General features: G+C 43.8%; 1 protein-coding gene across 1 annotated transcript in view; it reads right to left on the minus strand.

Moving 5' to 3' along the window:
• Positions 1 to 14,049, minus strand: part of LOC133544550 (plakophilin-4-like) — a 63,001-nt gene extending 48,952 nt beyond the window's left edge. Inside the window, exons 1-3 of the mRNA XM_061890024.1 lie at positions 13,832 to 14,049; positions 13,610 to 13,733; positions 1,519 to 1,631 (exon numbers count right to left, since the gene is read on the minus strand). Of these exons, the coding sequence (XP_061746008.1) occupies positions 1,519 to 1,631; positions 13,610 to 13,702 (206 nt within the window). The 5' untranslated portion in view covers positions 13,703 to 13,733; positions 13,832 to 14,049. The remainder of the gene's footprint in view (positions 1 to 1,518; positions 1,632 to 13,609; positions 13,734 to 13,831) is intronic.
• Positions 14,050 to 17,836: the final 3,787 nt, after the last annotated feature.

Here is a 17,836-nt window from a genome sequence, read left to right on the forward strand (position 1 = left end):
ACAATTCCGAGACATTCTGAGTCCAGTCCATAGATTCACTATGGACTGGACTCTCACACTATTATGTTAGATCCACTATGGACTGGACTCACACTATTATGTTAGATCCACTATGGACTGGACTTTCACACTATTATGTTAGATCCACTATGGACTGGACTTTCACACTATTATGTTAGATCCACTATGGACTGGAGTCTCACTATTATGTTAGATCCACTATGGACTGGACTCTCACACTATTATGTTAGATCCACTATGGACTGGACACTCACACTATTACGTTAGATCCACTATGGACTGGACTCTCACACTATTATGTTAGATCCACTATGAACTGGACTCTCACACTATTATGTTAGATCCACTATGAACTGGACTCTCACACTATTATGTTAGATCCACTATGGACTGGACTCTCACACTATGTTAGATCCACTATGGACTGGACTCTCACACTATTATGTTAGATCCACTATGGACTGGACTCTCACAATATTATGTTAAATCCACTATGGACTGGACTCTCACTATTATGTTAGATCCACTATGGACTGGAGTCACTATTATGTTGGATCCACAAGGAACTGGACTCTCACACTATTATGTTAGCTCCACTATGGACTGGACTCTCACACTATTATGTTAGATCCACTATGGACTGGACTGTCACACTATTATGTTAGATCCACTATGGACTGGACTCTCACACTATTATGTTAGAACCACTATGGACTGGACTCTCACACTATTATGTTAGATCCACTATGGACTGGACTCTCACACTATTATGTTAGATCCACTATGGACTGGACTCTCACACTATTATGTTAGATCCACTATGGACTGGACTCACACTATTATGTTAGATCCACTATGGACTGGACTCTCACGCTATAAAGTTAGATCCACTACGGACTGGACTCTCACACTATTATGTTAGATCCACTATGGACTGGACTCCCACAATAATATGTTGGATCCACTCGACGGCCAATTGAACTGTTTTGTGACCAAAAGCAGCAGCTGTTTATGACCCCCTTCCTTTAGAAACAGCTGTTGCCATGTAATCAGGTAAAGTCCAAATAAAAGAGGAGGCGTACAATCTTTCGTCAGAGCATGGTGGGACCCCGTACCAGGGTACAGGTCTACGTGTTTCTCCTCATTGAGTCAAATTTAAATCTGTCTGTTTAATTCCTTGCTTCTTTGTCTGTTTAATAGAAGTCATCAGTGTTTGAACCTGACAAAAATAGTCATGAAAATAAAGAAAACACATTGAATGAGGAGGTGTGTCCAAACTTTTAACCTCTACTGTATATATTTGACACTTGATCATTTATGTGCTGGAACACATTATTTGCATTTTTCCTATCTCCTTTTGTCATTTTTATCCTAACAACTGAGAGGTCGGCCAGCAGATCGTCTTCAACCTTCAAAATTTCGCTGCGTTTGAAAATAAAATGTCAAGTGTTCCTGAAGTGATGGATGGCATTAGTTTCTTCCAGAAGACACACCTACCTACTGCTGTCTGCAGCTGGCGACTCAGCTTCCAGCATGCAGCGCTCCAGCTGGCTCGCCACCATCTGACGCTCTTCCTCCAGCTCCCGCGTCAGCCGCTCAAACTGCAGCTCCTGCGGAAGACGCAAGTAAGCCTCCTTTTTCAACGTGATATTTACAAACCCCGTTTCCATATGAGTTGGGAAGTTGTGTTAGATGTAAATATAAACAGAATACAATGATTTGCAAATCCTTTTCAACCCATATTCAGTTGAATATGCTACAAAGACAACATATTTGATGTTCAAACTGATAATGATTATTTGCAAAAAAAAAAATGTTTAAGTTTAGAATTTGATGCCAGCAAGACGTGACAAAGAAGTTGGGAAAGGTGGCAATAAATACTCATAAAGTGGAGGAATGCTGATCAAACACTTATTTGGAACATCCCACAGGTGTGCAGGCTAATTGGGAACAGGTGGGTGCCATGATTGGGTATAAAAACAGCTTCCCAAAAATTGCTCAGTCTTTCACAAGAAAGGATGGGGCGAGGTACACCCCTTTGTCCACAACTGCGTGAGCAAATAGTCAAACAGTTTAAGAACAACGTTTCTCAAAGTGCAACTGCAAGAAATTTAGGGATTTCAACATTTACGGTCCATAATATCATCAAAAGGTTCAGAGAATCTGGAGAAATCACTCCATGTAAGCGGCATGGCCGGAAACCAACATTGAATGACCGTGACCTTCGATCCCTATCAAAAACTGACATCAATCTTTAAAGGATATCACCACACGGGCTTAGGAACACTTCAGAAAACCACTGTCACTAAATACAGTTCGTCGCTACATCTGTAAGTGCAAGTTAAAGCTCTACCATGCAAAGCAAAAGCCATTTATCAACAACATCCAGAAACGCCAACGGCTTCTCTGGGCCCGAGATCATCTAAGATGGACTGATGCAAAGTGGAAAAGTGTTCCGTGGTCTGACGAGTCCACATTTCAAATTGTTTTTGGAAATATTTGACATCGTGCCATCCGGACCTAAGGGGAAGCGAACCATCCAGACTGATATCGACGCAAAGTTCAAAAGCCAGGATCTGTGATGGTATGGGGGTGCATTAGTGCCCAAGGCATGGGTAACTTACACATCTGTGAAGGCACCATTAATGCTGAAAGGTACATACAGGTTTTGGAACAACATATGCTGCCATCTAAGCGCCGTCTTTTTCATGGACGCCCCTGCTTATTTCAGCAAGACAATGCCAAGCCACATTCAGCACGTGTTACAACAGCGTGGCTTTATAAAAAAAGAGTGCGGGTACTTTCCTGGCTCGCCTGCAGTCCAGACCTGTCTCCCATGGAAAATGTGTGGCGCATTATAAAGCGTAAAATACGACAGCGGAGACCCCGGACTGTTGAACGACTGAAGCTCTACTTAAAACAAGAATGGGGAAGAATTCCACTTTCAAAGCTTCAACAATTAGTTTAATCAGTTCCCAAAAGTTTATTGAGGGTTGTTAAAAGAAAAAGTGATGTAACACAGTGGTGAACATGCCCTTTCCCAACTACTTTGGCAAATGTTGCGGCCATGGAAAACAAATTACAAATTATGAGTTTAAACATTCAGTATCTTGTCTCTGTAGCATATTCAACTGAATATGGGTTGAAAATGATTTGCAAATCATTGTATTCCGTTTATATTTACATCTAACACAATTTCCCAACTCATATGGAAACGGGGTTTGTACCACTTTTCACCCGGAGACGTGCAGGTAGCAGGTTCAACGCCTCGCCCAAGGGAACATTCCTATGTTATTCCGTCCGCAGCGGGATTCAAACAGTCCATGTGATCTAACCTCCCCCACTCGGAATTAAATCCATTTTTTTAGAGTGACTGACCTCAACCCTTCTCGTAATAATGATGTAAGCAGATGTTTAAGCTTGTAAAAAGTACAAAAGACACTTAAAACAGGCTTACAATAAAAGTTTTGCTGTATTTAGGTCAACTGCTGTGTGGGACCTGCTCAAAAAGTTGCATGACAGCAAGTTCAACCTCTTTGGTGACCAAGGGCCTCATGTATTAAATAAACATGGCACAGAGCCTTTTTATATTCAGTAAATCCGTTACCGTTACTACATGATGCGTTACTGCGTTATTTTTTATGTAGTGTCGGCTAGAGACTGTGAAGATCTGAGTGTGTTTTATTGGAGAGTTGCAGTGTCGTCCTTCTGATTCTTCCTGTGTCAAAAGGAAGAGAAGTGCTGTGTGTGGATGCAGGAGGTCAAGTCTGTGTTGACTAACAAGACATCATGGCGGAGCCCAAACTAAGTTTTTTAACATGGAGATATTCTCAATACTTTTCCTTTTATCGTTTTATTTAAATGTAAGTTGTGTCTTGGATCAAAGATTCTACCTACTGCCCAAAACAGCAATTAAAATCTGCTGAAAAAGCTACAAAAGCAACATGCTTTGATGAAGCTAGTAAAGAGAGACAGACTCCGATGCCAATTCACCTCCACTTAAGGATTTTAACGGAGGGACCGCTAGCCAGGACAACGTTGATAGAGCCATTGCAGTGTATATGCTAGAAGACATGCAGGCTATTTCTACAGTGGAGTCCCCTGCTTTCAGGCAGCTAATTAGCATGATACCGGCATCAAACAGCAAATGGCACGGAAAACATTTTCCACGTACCAGGACACAGTGGACAGTGATTACATAAAAATGGAAAGCGAGCTAAAGAAGATTCTCCAAACTCTGCCTCTGCTCATCATTCAGCACTGAAGGTGCACACACTTTGAAAATTCTCTTATATACTCTTTCATTCTAGACTTCTATAGTGTTTTATTATCAAATCACTTTAAATGTATAGACCAGGGGTAGGTAACCTATGGCTCTAGAGCCAGATGTGGCTCTTTTGATGACTGCATCTGGCTCTCGGATAAATCTGAGCTGACATTGCGTAACACGATAAGTAATGAATAATTCCACTTGTAATCACAGCGTTAAAAAAAAAATTCAAAATATAAAACACTCTCATGCATTTTTAATCCATCCATCCGTTTTCTACCGCACCAGTTCAAGAAGTTGCGTTAATGGCAAAACGTTATTTATTTATTATTGGTTAGTGTAGGGCTTGCACTCCTGGGGGTTTTTCAGACCACCAAGCACCGATATAAGAGCCTGTTTCAGGGTTATAATATTGTTTTACTTTTCAATAAGTCTCTCAGTTTCTTTCCAGCAATTGTCTTTTCCTCTTTCGTTCTCGCTCGCGCTCTTGCTCCAGCCCCAACCCCAACTCTCCTCCTGGCTGCTGCTTATAAACAGAGCGACAGGTGATTAGATAACGAGGCCCAGGTGGACCGTCTACGCACCTGTCGCTGATTTCGAGGCCGATCCTGGCAACACCCCACTTCGCTGTAGGCCCGCAGGCCACGCCCCCTCCACAGTTAGCTTCAGAATAACAGTGTTATTACAAAGAATAAGAGACCTATTATACTCTAGAAATGTTGGTCTTACTTAAAATGCACGCATTTAGTTGTGTTCAGTGTTGAAAAAAATATTATATGGCTCTTACGGAAATACATTTTTAAAATATTTGGATTCATGGTTCTCTCAGACAAAAAGGTTCCCGACCCCTGGTATAGACTATAAAGTTCACAAACATAAAGATGGATCCTAGTGGGCCAGGCCCATCTTTACTTATCGCTAAACTAAAAGTGGGGAAATGCCAAGAGTGTTCTGGGCTTCAGTACAGTGTTGATCTCCTGAAGACATGATTTTATTTCACAATTCCTTGAGAGAAAAAAAATCCCTGGTTAGGCTTTGTGTATGTCATGTGTGCCTTCCTTAGGTGGAGCCAGGTTTACAGCTATGTTGTTATCATGCTGGTTGTTACTTATATATGTTATGTTGCAGCTATTTAAAATTGTTTTGTCAGTTTGTTCCGGCCTGAAATAAATTGGCCCTTTAAAACATATATTTGTCTTTGTGTGTTGTACAGTATGTAGACCACATTGCTTAACTGAGTTCAGTGATGCAAATGCATGTCAAGTGGATCAACAGATTGTATTATTCTCTAGTGCAATAACAGTACTGAAATGAAGGCAAAAAGGGCATTAATGGGAGCCTTGAAAAAAAAAAAAAGAAGTAACTAGTTACTTTTCACAGTAACACATTACTTTTTGGTGTAAGTAACTGAGTTACTTTTGAAATAAAGTAACTAGTAACTGTAACCAGTTACTGGTTTTCAGTAACTAGTCCAACATCTTGGGTTCCAAGCTGTGTCACAGAACCAATTAAACATGTAAGCCAAGGCACCGCTGTATGTACATTATGTATTTACATTCATATTCCTAAGAAAACAGAACAATCATAGAGGGTTTTTTTGCGACTAAATCCCCACAGGCCCCATGAATCGTAACATTTCATCCTCACAAACCTTTTGGCAGTTTATTGGTTTCAACTTGGGAAGAACAGTCTAGACCAGGGGTCAGGAACCTTTTTGGCTGAGAGAGCCATGAAAGCCAAATATTTCAAAATGTATTTCCGTGAGAGCCATATCATATTTTTTAACACTGAATACAACTAAATGTGTGCATTTTTAAGTAAGACCAACATTTTTTTAGTATAATAAGTCTCTTATTCGTTTTAATAACATTGTTATTCTGAAGCTAACCAATAATAAATCAAATGTCATGTCTGTTGATCATGTTTTTGTTTGGCCATGTGCTGTTTGTCCTTTGGACTCTTTAAGTTCCTGTTTTTTTCCACTCCCTTGTCTGGTTTCCTTGGTTACTCATTTTGTCCACCTGTCTCTGGTGGACAAAATGCCAACTCACCTGCTTCCCGAGCACTAATCAGAGGCAGTATTTAAGCTTGTCTTTGCCAGTCAGTCGCCCTGGTGTCAATGTGATCTTTTCTTGCTCTGTGCTGACTTGTTTCATGCCTTGCCATAGTTTCGTGCTTCATGCCATGTAAGTTTTGTTTGATTTATGTTCATAGTCTGTTTATGCATTAGCTTTCTTCCTTAGCCCAAGTTATGCCTCCGCTGTGAGCGATTTTTGTTTATATCTTTTTTTAGTTTAAATTAAGTCATGTTTTTACCTAAATGCCATGTCCCGAGTAGTCCGTCTGCCTTCCTGGGAGAACGACCCCGCAGCAAGCTGCGACCCCCCCCATCGTGACATAAAATACTTCTTACCATTAATGCGACTTCTTGAATAGGTGCGGTAGGAAACGAATGGATGAATTTAAATGCATGAGAATGTTTTATATTTTGAACGTTATTTTTAGCACCGTGAATTCCAGCGGAATTATTCATAATTATCGTGTTAAGCAATGTCAGCTAAGATTTATCTGAGAGCCAGATGCAGTCATCAAAAGAGCCACATCTGGCTCTACAGCCATAGGTTCCCTACCCCTGGTCTAGACAATTTTCTGTACGACAGGATGACCATTCCCCTTTGCACAAATGAAAGTCCATAAAGTCATGCTTGTCTGAGTTTGACGTGGAAAAACGTGCACACAACCCAGACCTCCAGTCCATCAAACAATTAGCGATGAGCTAAAACAGCGATTGGGAGCCAACATCGGCGACCTGTGGCCTCAGAAATCCTCCCCACAGAAACCCTGCCATTTAGTTTTGTGGCGGACAGATGGTTAAGGAGCACTCTTGATCCTCAATAGCATGGCAATAAGGACACAGCCTGCAGTATTGGGGACTTGTACCAGACCACTTTATATACCAGCTTGTGGTCAAGTACACACTGACTACAGATCAGCTGACTGGGAAAACAGTAGCTATCAGAATGAGTTTATTTGGCCTGCTGTGTTCAACATAAGGAATTTGACTTGGTAGCCTGTGCTCTTTGTTCAATGCAAGAAACTAATAAAAACGCAACAAGTACGAGAGAGGACGAGGACCGTGGCGGCCATTTGCGGTCCGGAAACAAGAGGGAAACATTAAAGACCGCAAAAGAGAACGGAGCTGATGCAAGCAGCTGCCACTATGTGTGTAGCTGTACCTCGCAGAGTGTGGTCTACATGTCCTACACCCGTCTATACTGCCCTTGGTGTGTCTAATCATCGCATCCTAGATGTTCCGCCATCTTGAAGGAAGAAATTAATTCCTCAAGGCCTATGAGCTGGTGAACCCATTGAGGAAGGTCTAAGAACGTGTCAATGGTGGGACAGGAATCGAGCCATTTTGAGAGATAGCGAACAAGCCGACTCGTGATCGGTGACGTAGAGGAACCATGCAAATCATGTAGTCTTTGTGATTACTTTTGGCAAAATTATTAAGGACCTTATATTTTTGAGCCTGAACATAAGGAGGATGTCATATGAATTTTAGAAGCTGAGTGCTAAACTGATCCACCTTTAGCGAAACACTATATCTACATGTAGCAGTACTGCTAAGAGCTAAACAAGATATACAAACTACGAAAACTATACATTGATTTCTCACTGTACAATGTCTGCTCTCACTGCAGATACGACTGATAGGATGTTCATATCTTCCCGTTTAGAGGAAGAATTGATCATAATCCACACAAAGGGTTGGAATAAAAATAGATGCTTCCTGCAGACACTGGTCGCCAAGGTATGAATTAAATGTCACAGATGAACTAACCAATTACAAGAATGTGGGCGTGATGTGAAGCCATTGCCTTAAACACCTTCAACAACATGTACAAACCGATTGTTGGTCCGGCAACATGTTGCGTGCAGCTTTCGCAATTAAACGTTCAAGATTGAAAGGCATACTGGGTGATACAGAGTACACTGATGGTTGTGATATAAACAACTTTAACACTTACTAATATGCGCCACGCTGTGAAGCCACACACAACAAGATTGACAAACACATTTCGGGAGAACATCCTCACAGTAACACAACACAACAAATACCCATAATCCTTTGTATCCGTGACATTTCCTGAATATATTTTGCACCCCCGCGCCCCCAACCCCGCCCACCTTACCGACGCACGGGGGGAAGAGTTTGCTGCTAGCAGGGTGTATAAAATAGTCAGGAAGTATCATGAATACAAAGGATTATGGGTATTTGTTGTGTTGCGTTTGTTGTGTTACTGTGAGGATGTTCTCCCGAAATGTGTTTGTCGTTCTTAATTGGTGTGGCTTCACAGCGTGGCGCATATTACTAAGAGTGTTAAAATTGTTTATATCACAACCATTAGTGTACTCTGTGTCACCCAGTATGCCTTGCAGTCGTGTGCGTGTTGCCGCGGAAGTCACACACACAACATGATGCTGGACTGACAAGCAGATCGTACATGTTGTAGAAGGCGACAAAGCCAATGGCTTCATAGAACGCCCTAGTACTTATTATCTGGGTGACTACTGGCAGTCATTCAGGAGAATAATAGCGTCTCTTATTGTCTTCTTTATGACACGGGTCTTAAATGGCACTTTGAATGGCAAAGGATACCGATCACAGAACCATGCATATCAAATATTTCCGGATGCTTCAACCGCCACCCGCCCGAATCTAATTAAAATCTATTTTTTCGTCATGTCAACCGCCCGACCTGCGGTTTATCCGCGGACTCCGCGGATGAGACCGCAAACCGCGCATCTCTAGCAGCCGCACATTAGATGTTGCCGGCCAGCACTCAGATAGCATAGTATAAAGCGGACGCGACGGCATGGTCGAGAGGACGTTTAAGGCATTGCCATCACGGCACCTTCTCAATATTGTTGTCCGGCTGAAAATCTGAGAATTTTATCCTGGGGAGATTTCTGGGAGAGGAACTGAAATCCGGAAAACCTCCGGGAAAAATGGGGGGGGGTCGGCAAGTATGCAGCTGAGCCACATCAGCTGCATGCTCGGGGGGTTGCTGACCCCTGATCTAGAAGAACGTGATGATGCAGCATCAGTTTAGTATCAGTACAGCAGTAAAAGCTATAGTTAGCTCTCTGTTCTCAATGCGCTGCTAAAAAATAGTTAATCTGAGTTAGCGCTTATAATAAAAATATCGCTAATATTAGGGATGCACCGAAATGAAAATTTGTGGCCGAAGCCGAATAAAATTGAAACGCTTAGCCGAAGGCCGAATACCGAATAATGAATGCAGTTTTTCACAATTTTTTAAATATAAATAGCCTACAATAAATATTTAGACATGTTTTTCAAATAAAGTACTTTTTTATTGAATATTGACATTTTTTTAATATTCCAGTAGCCTTTGCTTTTCAAAAAAAGCACAAAGTTTTTCATTTATATTAGGCCTTCAAACAAAACATGCATTCCAAAAAAAATAATAAAGTGCATTAAAGTGGATAAACCCACAACAAATGAATTATTGTCCTTTTGGCAAAAGTCTGCTTAGCCACAGTAGATATGCTAATAATGTAAACAGAAGGCTGAAGTAAATCTCAATTAAGTGTGTGCTTGTAACCTCATACACTTATACAGGTAGCCTACACAACAGGCTAATAATGTAAACAGAGGCCCCACTAAATCTCAATAGGTGTGTGCATGTAACCTCATACACTTATACAGGTACACAACATATCCCAACGTCACTGCACGTTGGTTGTTTGCGTCACCGCGTCAAAAAATTGCGTCACACGCCACTATTCGGCCCTGTTTTTAACTCATTCCACCGAAGGCCGAATGTGCCTTTTTTTTGCCGAATATATTCGTTTACCGATTAATCGGTGCATCCCTAGTTAATATTCAGGTCAAGACATATAAATAGCATTGTTGGTGGGGTTTGGATGCTTATTTAAGGGTTTTGTCGGCGTAATAGAGAACCCCCAGTGACTCAATTGTTAGCTGACTTTTTATGTGCTTATTTATTTATGACTTAGAAGGCATGAACAAGAAAAACGGTGCTCATGAGCTGGTGAACCCATTGAGGAAGGTCTAGGAAGGTGTCAAGTGGTGAGACATGTGTGACACAACATGATTGTTGTGTTAGTCGGCTCATAAAAGTGGAAAATGGGAGAACTCCCGAGAGGAAAAGCAGATGTGTCGCCCACGTTCACCTTATCTGTGTTCCAGCATCCCTCTCCTCAGTCCGCCCCCACTCACGCACTCAAACACTCTCAGTTCCGTTTCATTTCCCAATGCCCACCTTTTGATGGGAAGCCACAGGTTTAGCTCGGCCGACGTGGACAAAAGTGCATTTTGAGTCAATGGATGGATGAACCAGCTGGGATAAAAACCAAAACCTCAAGTGGAGACCTGCTGAACATCAAAGCCTGACTTGTCAAGAGGACAGGAAGATGTCAGGAGGAATCACAACCTGGCAGATGACTCTGTTTGACCGACCCTGCCGCTCACACCAGGTGACCCAGTTCAAGCGAAGACCCGAGCGCCGATGTGTTCTATCGGAGCCCCCTCAGGACTTTTAGCTGACTGTGCGTATTCTTTTTCAGCAGCACCATGCATCTTCTTTCTGTACGGTGACCATGCAGGCCTGATGCCGGCTCCCTGAGAATACTCAAACAAACTGGTCCTTTTCTTTAGGAAGCAAGATTAACTTGTTTCGTTTCTTTTCCCCCCAGCTGGGACAAATATTGACTCCAGAGAAAGCGATGGCAACATCATTGCATTGATTGACCTCCCTGACCGGACCAGCTGCTGCGAGCTCACGAGCAATGAAACTCACCACAGACTTACTGGAGCAGCACAGTTGTCACCAGGATTCAAACAACCTCATTATTCGTTAAAGCAGCCAGAAATCTAACCCCAAGCAGTTTAGGTCTCAAACCGCGGTACAGCTCCACCAAGTGGTACGTCAAATAATCACTTACCGTGTTTCCTTGAATTGACGCCGGGGCGCTAATTAATTTAAAACCTCTTCTCACTCCGGCGTTTACCAAAGGCATGCAGTAAATTTAGGCCTGCGCTTATAAATTTGAGTGTGATGTAAGGATACCATCATGAAAAGCACATTTAATAAAAAAAAAAACATGCTCCTTCTGATCAAAAGCATCGATAACTTGTTTATAGAAGTCTTCCTTATCTTTCTTCACTTTTAAAAGTCTCTTTGTCTCGATGGAGATCTTTCTTTATTACCTCCTGCTTCGATTGAAAGTCCAGTTTAGAAAACTTTTATTTTAGATATGTAATCCTCCATTTTAAAAGTGCAAGCGAGAGGAAAAAATAAACGATCGCTGCTCACTCTTGCTGCTTGTTGTCACTTCTTCTGCAGCCGAGTTGTCGCAAGAAGGATCACTAGCGCCCTCTACCACCAGGAGGCGGGAGTCATTTAATGACTCATATTTGACACACACAGCTACGGTTTTCGCATATTCAATAGCTTGGACCTTAAATCCTACTGAATAGCTCTTAATCTTCTTCCCTTTATGCGATTTGAAATGATTGAAATCAGCCTCCTCCATTTTGAAAATGATGACAGGTGAAGTGTCACTCGTGACGTGACGAGTTTGACCCGGCGGAAACTCTAGACATGCGCTAATAAAAATAATATTTTGCGAAACGATTTTGACCCGGCGTTAATCCTGAGCCGGCGGTAATGCTAAGCATGCGCTTTAATTATTTTGCAAAACAAGTTTGACCCGGCAGTAAATCTATGGCCTAAAAATATCGAGATATTAAAAAAAGGCTGTATCGCCCAGCCCTATGTGCTAGACCAGGGGTCTCAAACTCAATTTACCTGGGGGCCACTGGATGCAGAAACTGGGCGAGGCTGGGCCGCAAGATGAGATTTCTTAAAAATATATATCATGTACTTTTTAATGAATTCACCTTCTTTGAATGGCTTTCCCGCCCTCGATATACAATATACACCCCCGCCCACCCCCTATTGTAGCCCGGAATAGTTAGGGCTGCATGGGATTCTGGGTATTTGTTCTGTTGTGTTTATGTTGTGTTACGGTGCGGATGTTCTCCCAAAATGTGTTTGTCATTCTTGTTTGGTGTGGGTTCACAGTGTGGCGCATATTTGTAACAGTGTTAAATGTGTTTATACGGTCACCCTCAGTGTGACCTGTATGGCTGTTGATGAACTATGTCTTGCAGTCACTTACTGCGTCTTTTGGATCCAATTACAACATGTGGCTTGGCTGGCATGTGTTACAGCGTTCTCTGTAACACGTACTATGTAACACCCCTCTATATTGTTGTGTGGGCGATGGTCGGGAGAATGATTACCCCTGGATTGATTGATTGATACTTTTATGAGTAGATTGCACAGTACAGTACATATTCCGTACAATTGACCACTAAATGGTAACACCCGAATAAGTTTTTCAACTTGTTTAAGTCGGGGTCCACGTTAATCAATTCATGGTACTCTGTAAGTTGAGTCTCCCGGAAAAATCGAGGGTGTACAAGTATGACGCTCTATAGCGCCATTCATATAGAACTTGAGGGCCGCACCAACATTAACTTTTCATATTGAGGTGCGGGCCGCAAAATACCGTCTCGCGGGTTGCAATTGGCCCGCGTGTTTGAGACCTCTGTGCTATACAAATAAAGTGGATTGGATTGGATAAATTGGGGTTGAAAATCTTAACGGGCCCTAACTTGCCCAGGTGTGCACTAAGATAGAACCCGAACCCTAGTTTGACAATCACCGCGGAATAGCTCGGTTGGTAGAGTGGTTGTGCCAGCAACTTGAGGGTTGCAGGTTCGATTCCCGCTTCCGCCATTCTAGTCACTGCCGCTGTGTCCTTGGGCAAGGCACTTTACCCACCTGCTCCCAGTGCCACCCACACTTAGATATTGGGTTTCACTATGTAAAACGCTTTGAGTCACTAGAGAAAAGCGCTATATAAATACAATTCACTTCACTATATATAAAAAAAAAAAAGATTGCCTCCAATAGTCGCTGGCGTGATCCTGCTCCTCCATCTTTTTACTCCCTGAGTGGAGAATGATGACAACGTCTAACAAGTTTCAGCAGAATTTGTGATGCAGAAATCATCGTCAGGTCTGAGCTGAAGATAATCTGGCAGATTTGCTTTGTAAACTTGGCTGTGCTCCTGAAAGCCGTGAGACTTTTTTTGGGGGGGGTGAAATGAAGACAATGAGGGAGCAGATGTGATGTTTCTAGAGATGGAGGCGATGTCATGCTGGAAATGAAGAGTGAGGGTGTGTCGCCATCTCACCTGCTCTTTGACAGACGCCAGGAGGTTGGTGGTGGTGTTGGTGGTGTTGGCGGGCGGGGGGCTGCAGCCACTCGGCCTCTCTCCGTCCTCCATCTCCCGCACCTCGACGCTGCTGTGTGCGAGCCTGCGAGGGTCGTCACGTCATGTTGTTACTGTCACGTGACGCGGATGACGCCGCACAGGTGATCAATAGAAACCAAGGACGAGGTCACGTCGACTCACCGGCCGCTGCGGTCAAACGCCGAGGTGGCTGTTAGACGTCCATCCTCCTCCTCCTCCTCCGCGGCAGCTCGCTACATGTCCGAAAACGGCGAGTAAGCGGGGGGGTGCGTGCACGAGCGCGTACGTTGGGTACGTGGCCGCGCGCGCGTGCGCGTTCTCCGGCGGGTTGCACTTCAACCTCTGGCGGCGTCCGCGCGGAAATCTGCCGCCCGCCCACCAACCCGCGCAGCCACTGCGATGCCGAGAAGGCGGCGTGACGTCACCATGCGGCGATGGACGCGTTTTCCGATCCAAGCGTCGATCTCATGTCGATATGCGTCAGTAAAAGTGCGTTATTTGGTTTTTGATTAACACACATGTATGTTAAAATATTGATGGCAAAAGTTAGACCATTTTCAAAGGGGTCAAAAATTAATACTGAAATATATCCATCCATCTTCTTCCGCTTATCCGAGGTCGGGTCGCGGGGGCAACAGCCTAAGCAGGGAAACCCAGACTTCTCTTTCCCCAGCCACTTTGTCTAGCTCTTCCCGGGGGATCCCGAGGCATTCCCAGGCCAGCCGGGAGACATAGTCTTCCCAACGTGTCCTGGGTCTTCCCCGTGGCCTCCTACCGGTTGGACGTGCCCAAAACACCTCCCTAGGGAGGCGTTCAGGTGGCATCCTGACCAGATGCCCGAACCACCTCATCTGGCTCCTCTCCATGTGAAGGAGCAGCGGCTTTACTTTGAGTTCCTCCCGGATGGCAGAGCTTCTCACCCTATCTCTAAGGGAGAGACCCGCCACACGGCGGAGGAAACTCATTTGTACCCGGGATCTTATCCTTTCGGTCATGACCCAAAGCTCATGACCATAGGTGAGGATGGGAACGTAGATCGATCGGTAAATTGAGAGCTTTGCCTTCCGGCTCAGCTCCTTCTTCACCACAACTGAAATATATATAGTTTGCAATCCCCCCTTCAAAACAAAAGTTTTGTAAGGAATGGTATGAAACTGGATCGGTTCGCAGCCGAGTGTGAAGCGACCGGAATGAGAATCAGCACCTCCAAGTCCGAGTCCATGGTTCTCGCCCGGAAAAAGGTGGAGTGCCATCTCCGGGTTGGGGAGGAGACCCTGCCCCAAGTGGAGGAGTTCAAGTACCTAGGAGTCTTTTTCACGAGTGAGGGAAGAGTGGATCGTGAGATCGACAGGCGGATCGGTGCGGCGTCTTCAGTAATGCGGACGTTGTATCGATCCGTTGTGGTGAAAAAGGAGCTGAGCCGGAAGGCAAAGCTCTCAATTTACCGGTCGATCTACGTTCCCATCCTCACCTATGGTCATGAGCTTTGGGTCATGACCGAAAGGATAAGATCACGGGTACAAGCGGCCGAAATGAGTTTCCTCCGCCGTGTGGCGGGTCTCTCCCTTAGAGATAGGGTGAGAAGCTCTGTCATCCGGGAGGAACTCAAAGTAAGGCCGCTGCTCCTCCACATGGAGAGGAGCCAGATGAGGTGGTTCGGGCATCTGGTCAGGATGCCACCCGAACGCCTCCCTAGGGAGGTGTTTAGGGCACGTCCAACCGGTAGGAGGCCACGGGGAAGACCCAGGACACGTTGGGAAGACTATGTCTCCCGGCTGGCCTGGGAACGTCTCGGGATCCCCCGGGAAGAGCTAGATGAGGTGGCTGGGGAGAGGGAAGTCTGGGTTTCCCTGCTTAGGCTGTTGCCCCCGCGACCCGACCTCTGATAAGCGGAAGATGGATGGATGGTATGACACGTAAAAACTACAACATTTATAATAATAAGTAGTGTATAGTTCTAACTTATATCTGTCAGTAGACACGTTATGGAAGGTAAAAACTACAATATAATACAAAGTATTGTGTTGTTCTAACTTATATCTGGGAAGCCCAGACTTACCACTTCCATCGCTGCTTGCAGCTTTAATTAATCTTATTGTTGCTCTTCTGTTGAGTAGCATTTTCCAAATTGTGTTTGTAATTGAGGGGGCTTCACGGTGGCAGAGGGGTTAGTGCGTCTGCCTCACAATACAAAGGTCCTGCAGTCCTGGGTTCAAATCCAGGCTCGGGATCTTTCTGTGTGGAGTTTGCATGTTTTCCCCATGACTGCGTGGGTTCCCTCCGGGTACTCCGGGTTCCTCCCACCTCCAAAGACATGCACCTGGGGATAGGTTGATTGGCAACACTAAATTGGCCCTAGTGTGTGAATGTGAATGTTGTCTGTCTATCTGTGTTGGCCCTGCGATGAGCTGGGGACTTGTCCAGGGTGTACCCCGCCTTCCGCCCGATTGTAGCTGAGATAGACGCCAGCGCCCCCCGCCACCCCAAAAAGGGAATAAGCGGTAGAAAATGGATGTGATGGATGTAATTGAGGGACATGAATGCAATATGAATCCAAAATGTTTTGAGCCTTTGGAATAATGTAGGCCCCTTTTGGCTTTAGGACTAAATTGTTTCACACCTGTGAAAGAATTGAGACATTCACAAATTGAACAAGATGAACAAGCATGTAGCAAAAGTTTACTGCAAGACGAAACAAATCTGGCGTTGTCCCTTTATGCTCATGTTTTTATTCTACTACAATACCTGTCATTCCTCCAGTTTTTCTTTGGAAAGTTCCACATGTTGCTCATTGTTCTCATATATATATATATATATATATATATATATATATATATATATATATATATATATATATTAGCACAGCTTCTGGTCCATGCTGTAATATCAGCGTAAAGTCAGGTAAGGCCTTCAAAATAAAAGCACAAAAAGGTTACACCGCAGTAGGCATTCAAATATTTCCACCAGCTTTCCACCTTTTCTGGAACACTTACCCATATTTTCAAATGCAAATGTTGACAGGTTTGATTGAAACTTGCTCACTTTGTTTTGGGTTACACAGCAACTTTTTGAGAAGGATTGTTACGACCAAAAATATTGCAGCTGAGGCAGACTAAAGTAATTTTGTTGGCTAATACATGAAATGCTATACTTTCAGCATTTAGTCAATTTTCTGTCTGCTGCCACTGTGCCTGAAAGATTCTTACCTAAAGGAAGACAGCTAGGCATAGATGTACAGTACAGACCAACATTTTGGAAACACCTTCTCATTCATTGGGTTTTCTTTATTTTCATGACTATTTACATTGTAGATTGTCACATCAAAACTATGATGGAGTTATGTACTTCACAAAAAAAAGGTGAAATAACTGAACACACGTTTTATGTTGTAGTTTCTTCAAAATATCCACCTGTGAAGTGAAGACCATTTCAGGTGACAAGCTCATGGAGAGAATGCCAAGAGTGTACAAAGCAGTAATCAGAGCACAGGGGGGATATTTTGAAGAAACTGGAACAGGGGTGCCCATTACGTCGATCGCGAGCTACCAGTCGACCGCGGGGGGTGTCAGTCGATCTCCAGCCAGGCTTTTAAAAAAAATAGACCTAAAAATTAGTGATCATCAATCTTCACCAAGACGTCACTTAAATGACATTCACGGTACCGGAGGGTCTTGTGAGATGACGCTGGCTGCTGCAAGATCATTATTATGAAAATATGACCGAGAGGAAGGCGAGAAACACTTTTTATTTCAACAGTCTCTCGCGCCGTACCTTCCGTCAAAACTCTAAAGGCCGACTGCACATTTCCTATCTTCACAATAAAAGCCCTGCTTCATGCTGCCTGCGCTAACTAAATACAGAGTCTCGGAAAACTGGCGTGCACAAGCGATCCCTCAGAAAGCTGGCGTGCACATAACTTGTGCACGCCAGCTTTCCGAGACTCTTATTTTATTAGCGCAGGCAGCATGAAGCAGGGCTTTTATTGTGAAGATAGGAAATGTGCAGTCGGCCTTTAGAGTTTTGACGGAAAGTACGGCGCGAGAGTCTGTTGAAATAAAAAGTGTTTCTCGCCTTCCTCTCTGTCATTTTTTCATAATAATGAACTGGCAGCAGCCAGCGTCATCTCACAAGACCCTCGGGTGCCGTGAATGTCAATCAAGCAAGCTA

The sequence above is a fragment of the Nerophis ophidion genome, linkage group LG27 (assembly GCF_033978795.1).
Source record: "Nerophis ophidion isolate RoL-2023_Sa linkage group LG27, RoL_Noph_v1.0, whole genome shotgun sequence".
In the NCBI taxonomy this organism is placed as follows: Eukaryota; Metazoa; Chordata; class Actinopteri; order Syngnathiformes; family Syngnathidae; genus Nerophis; species Nerophis ophidion.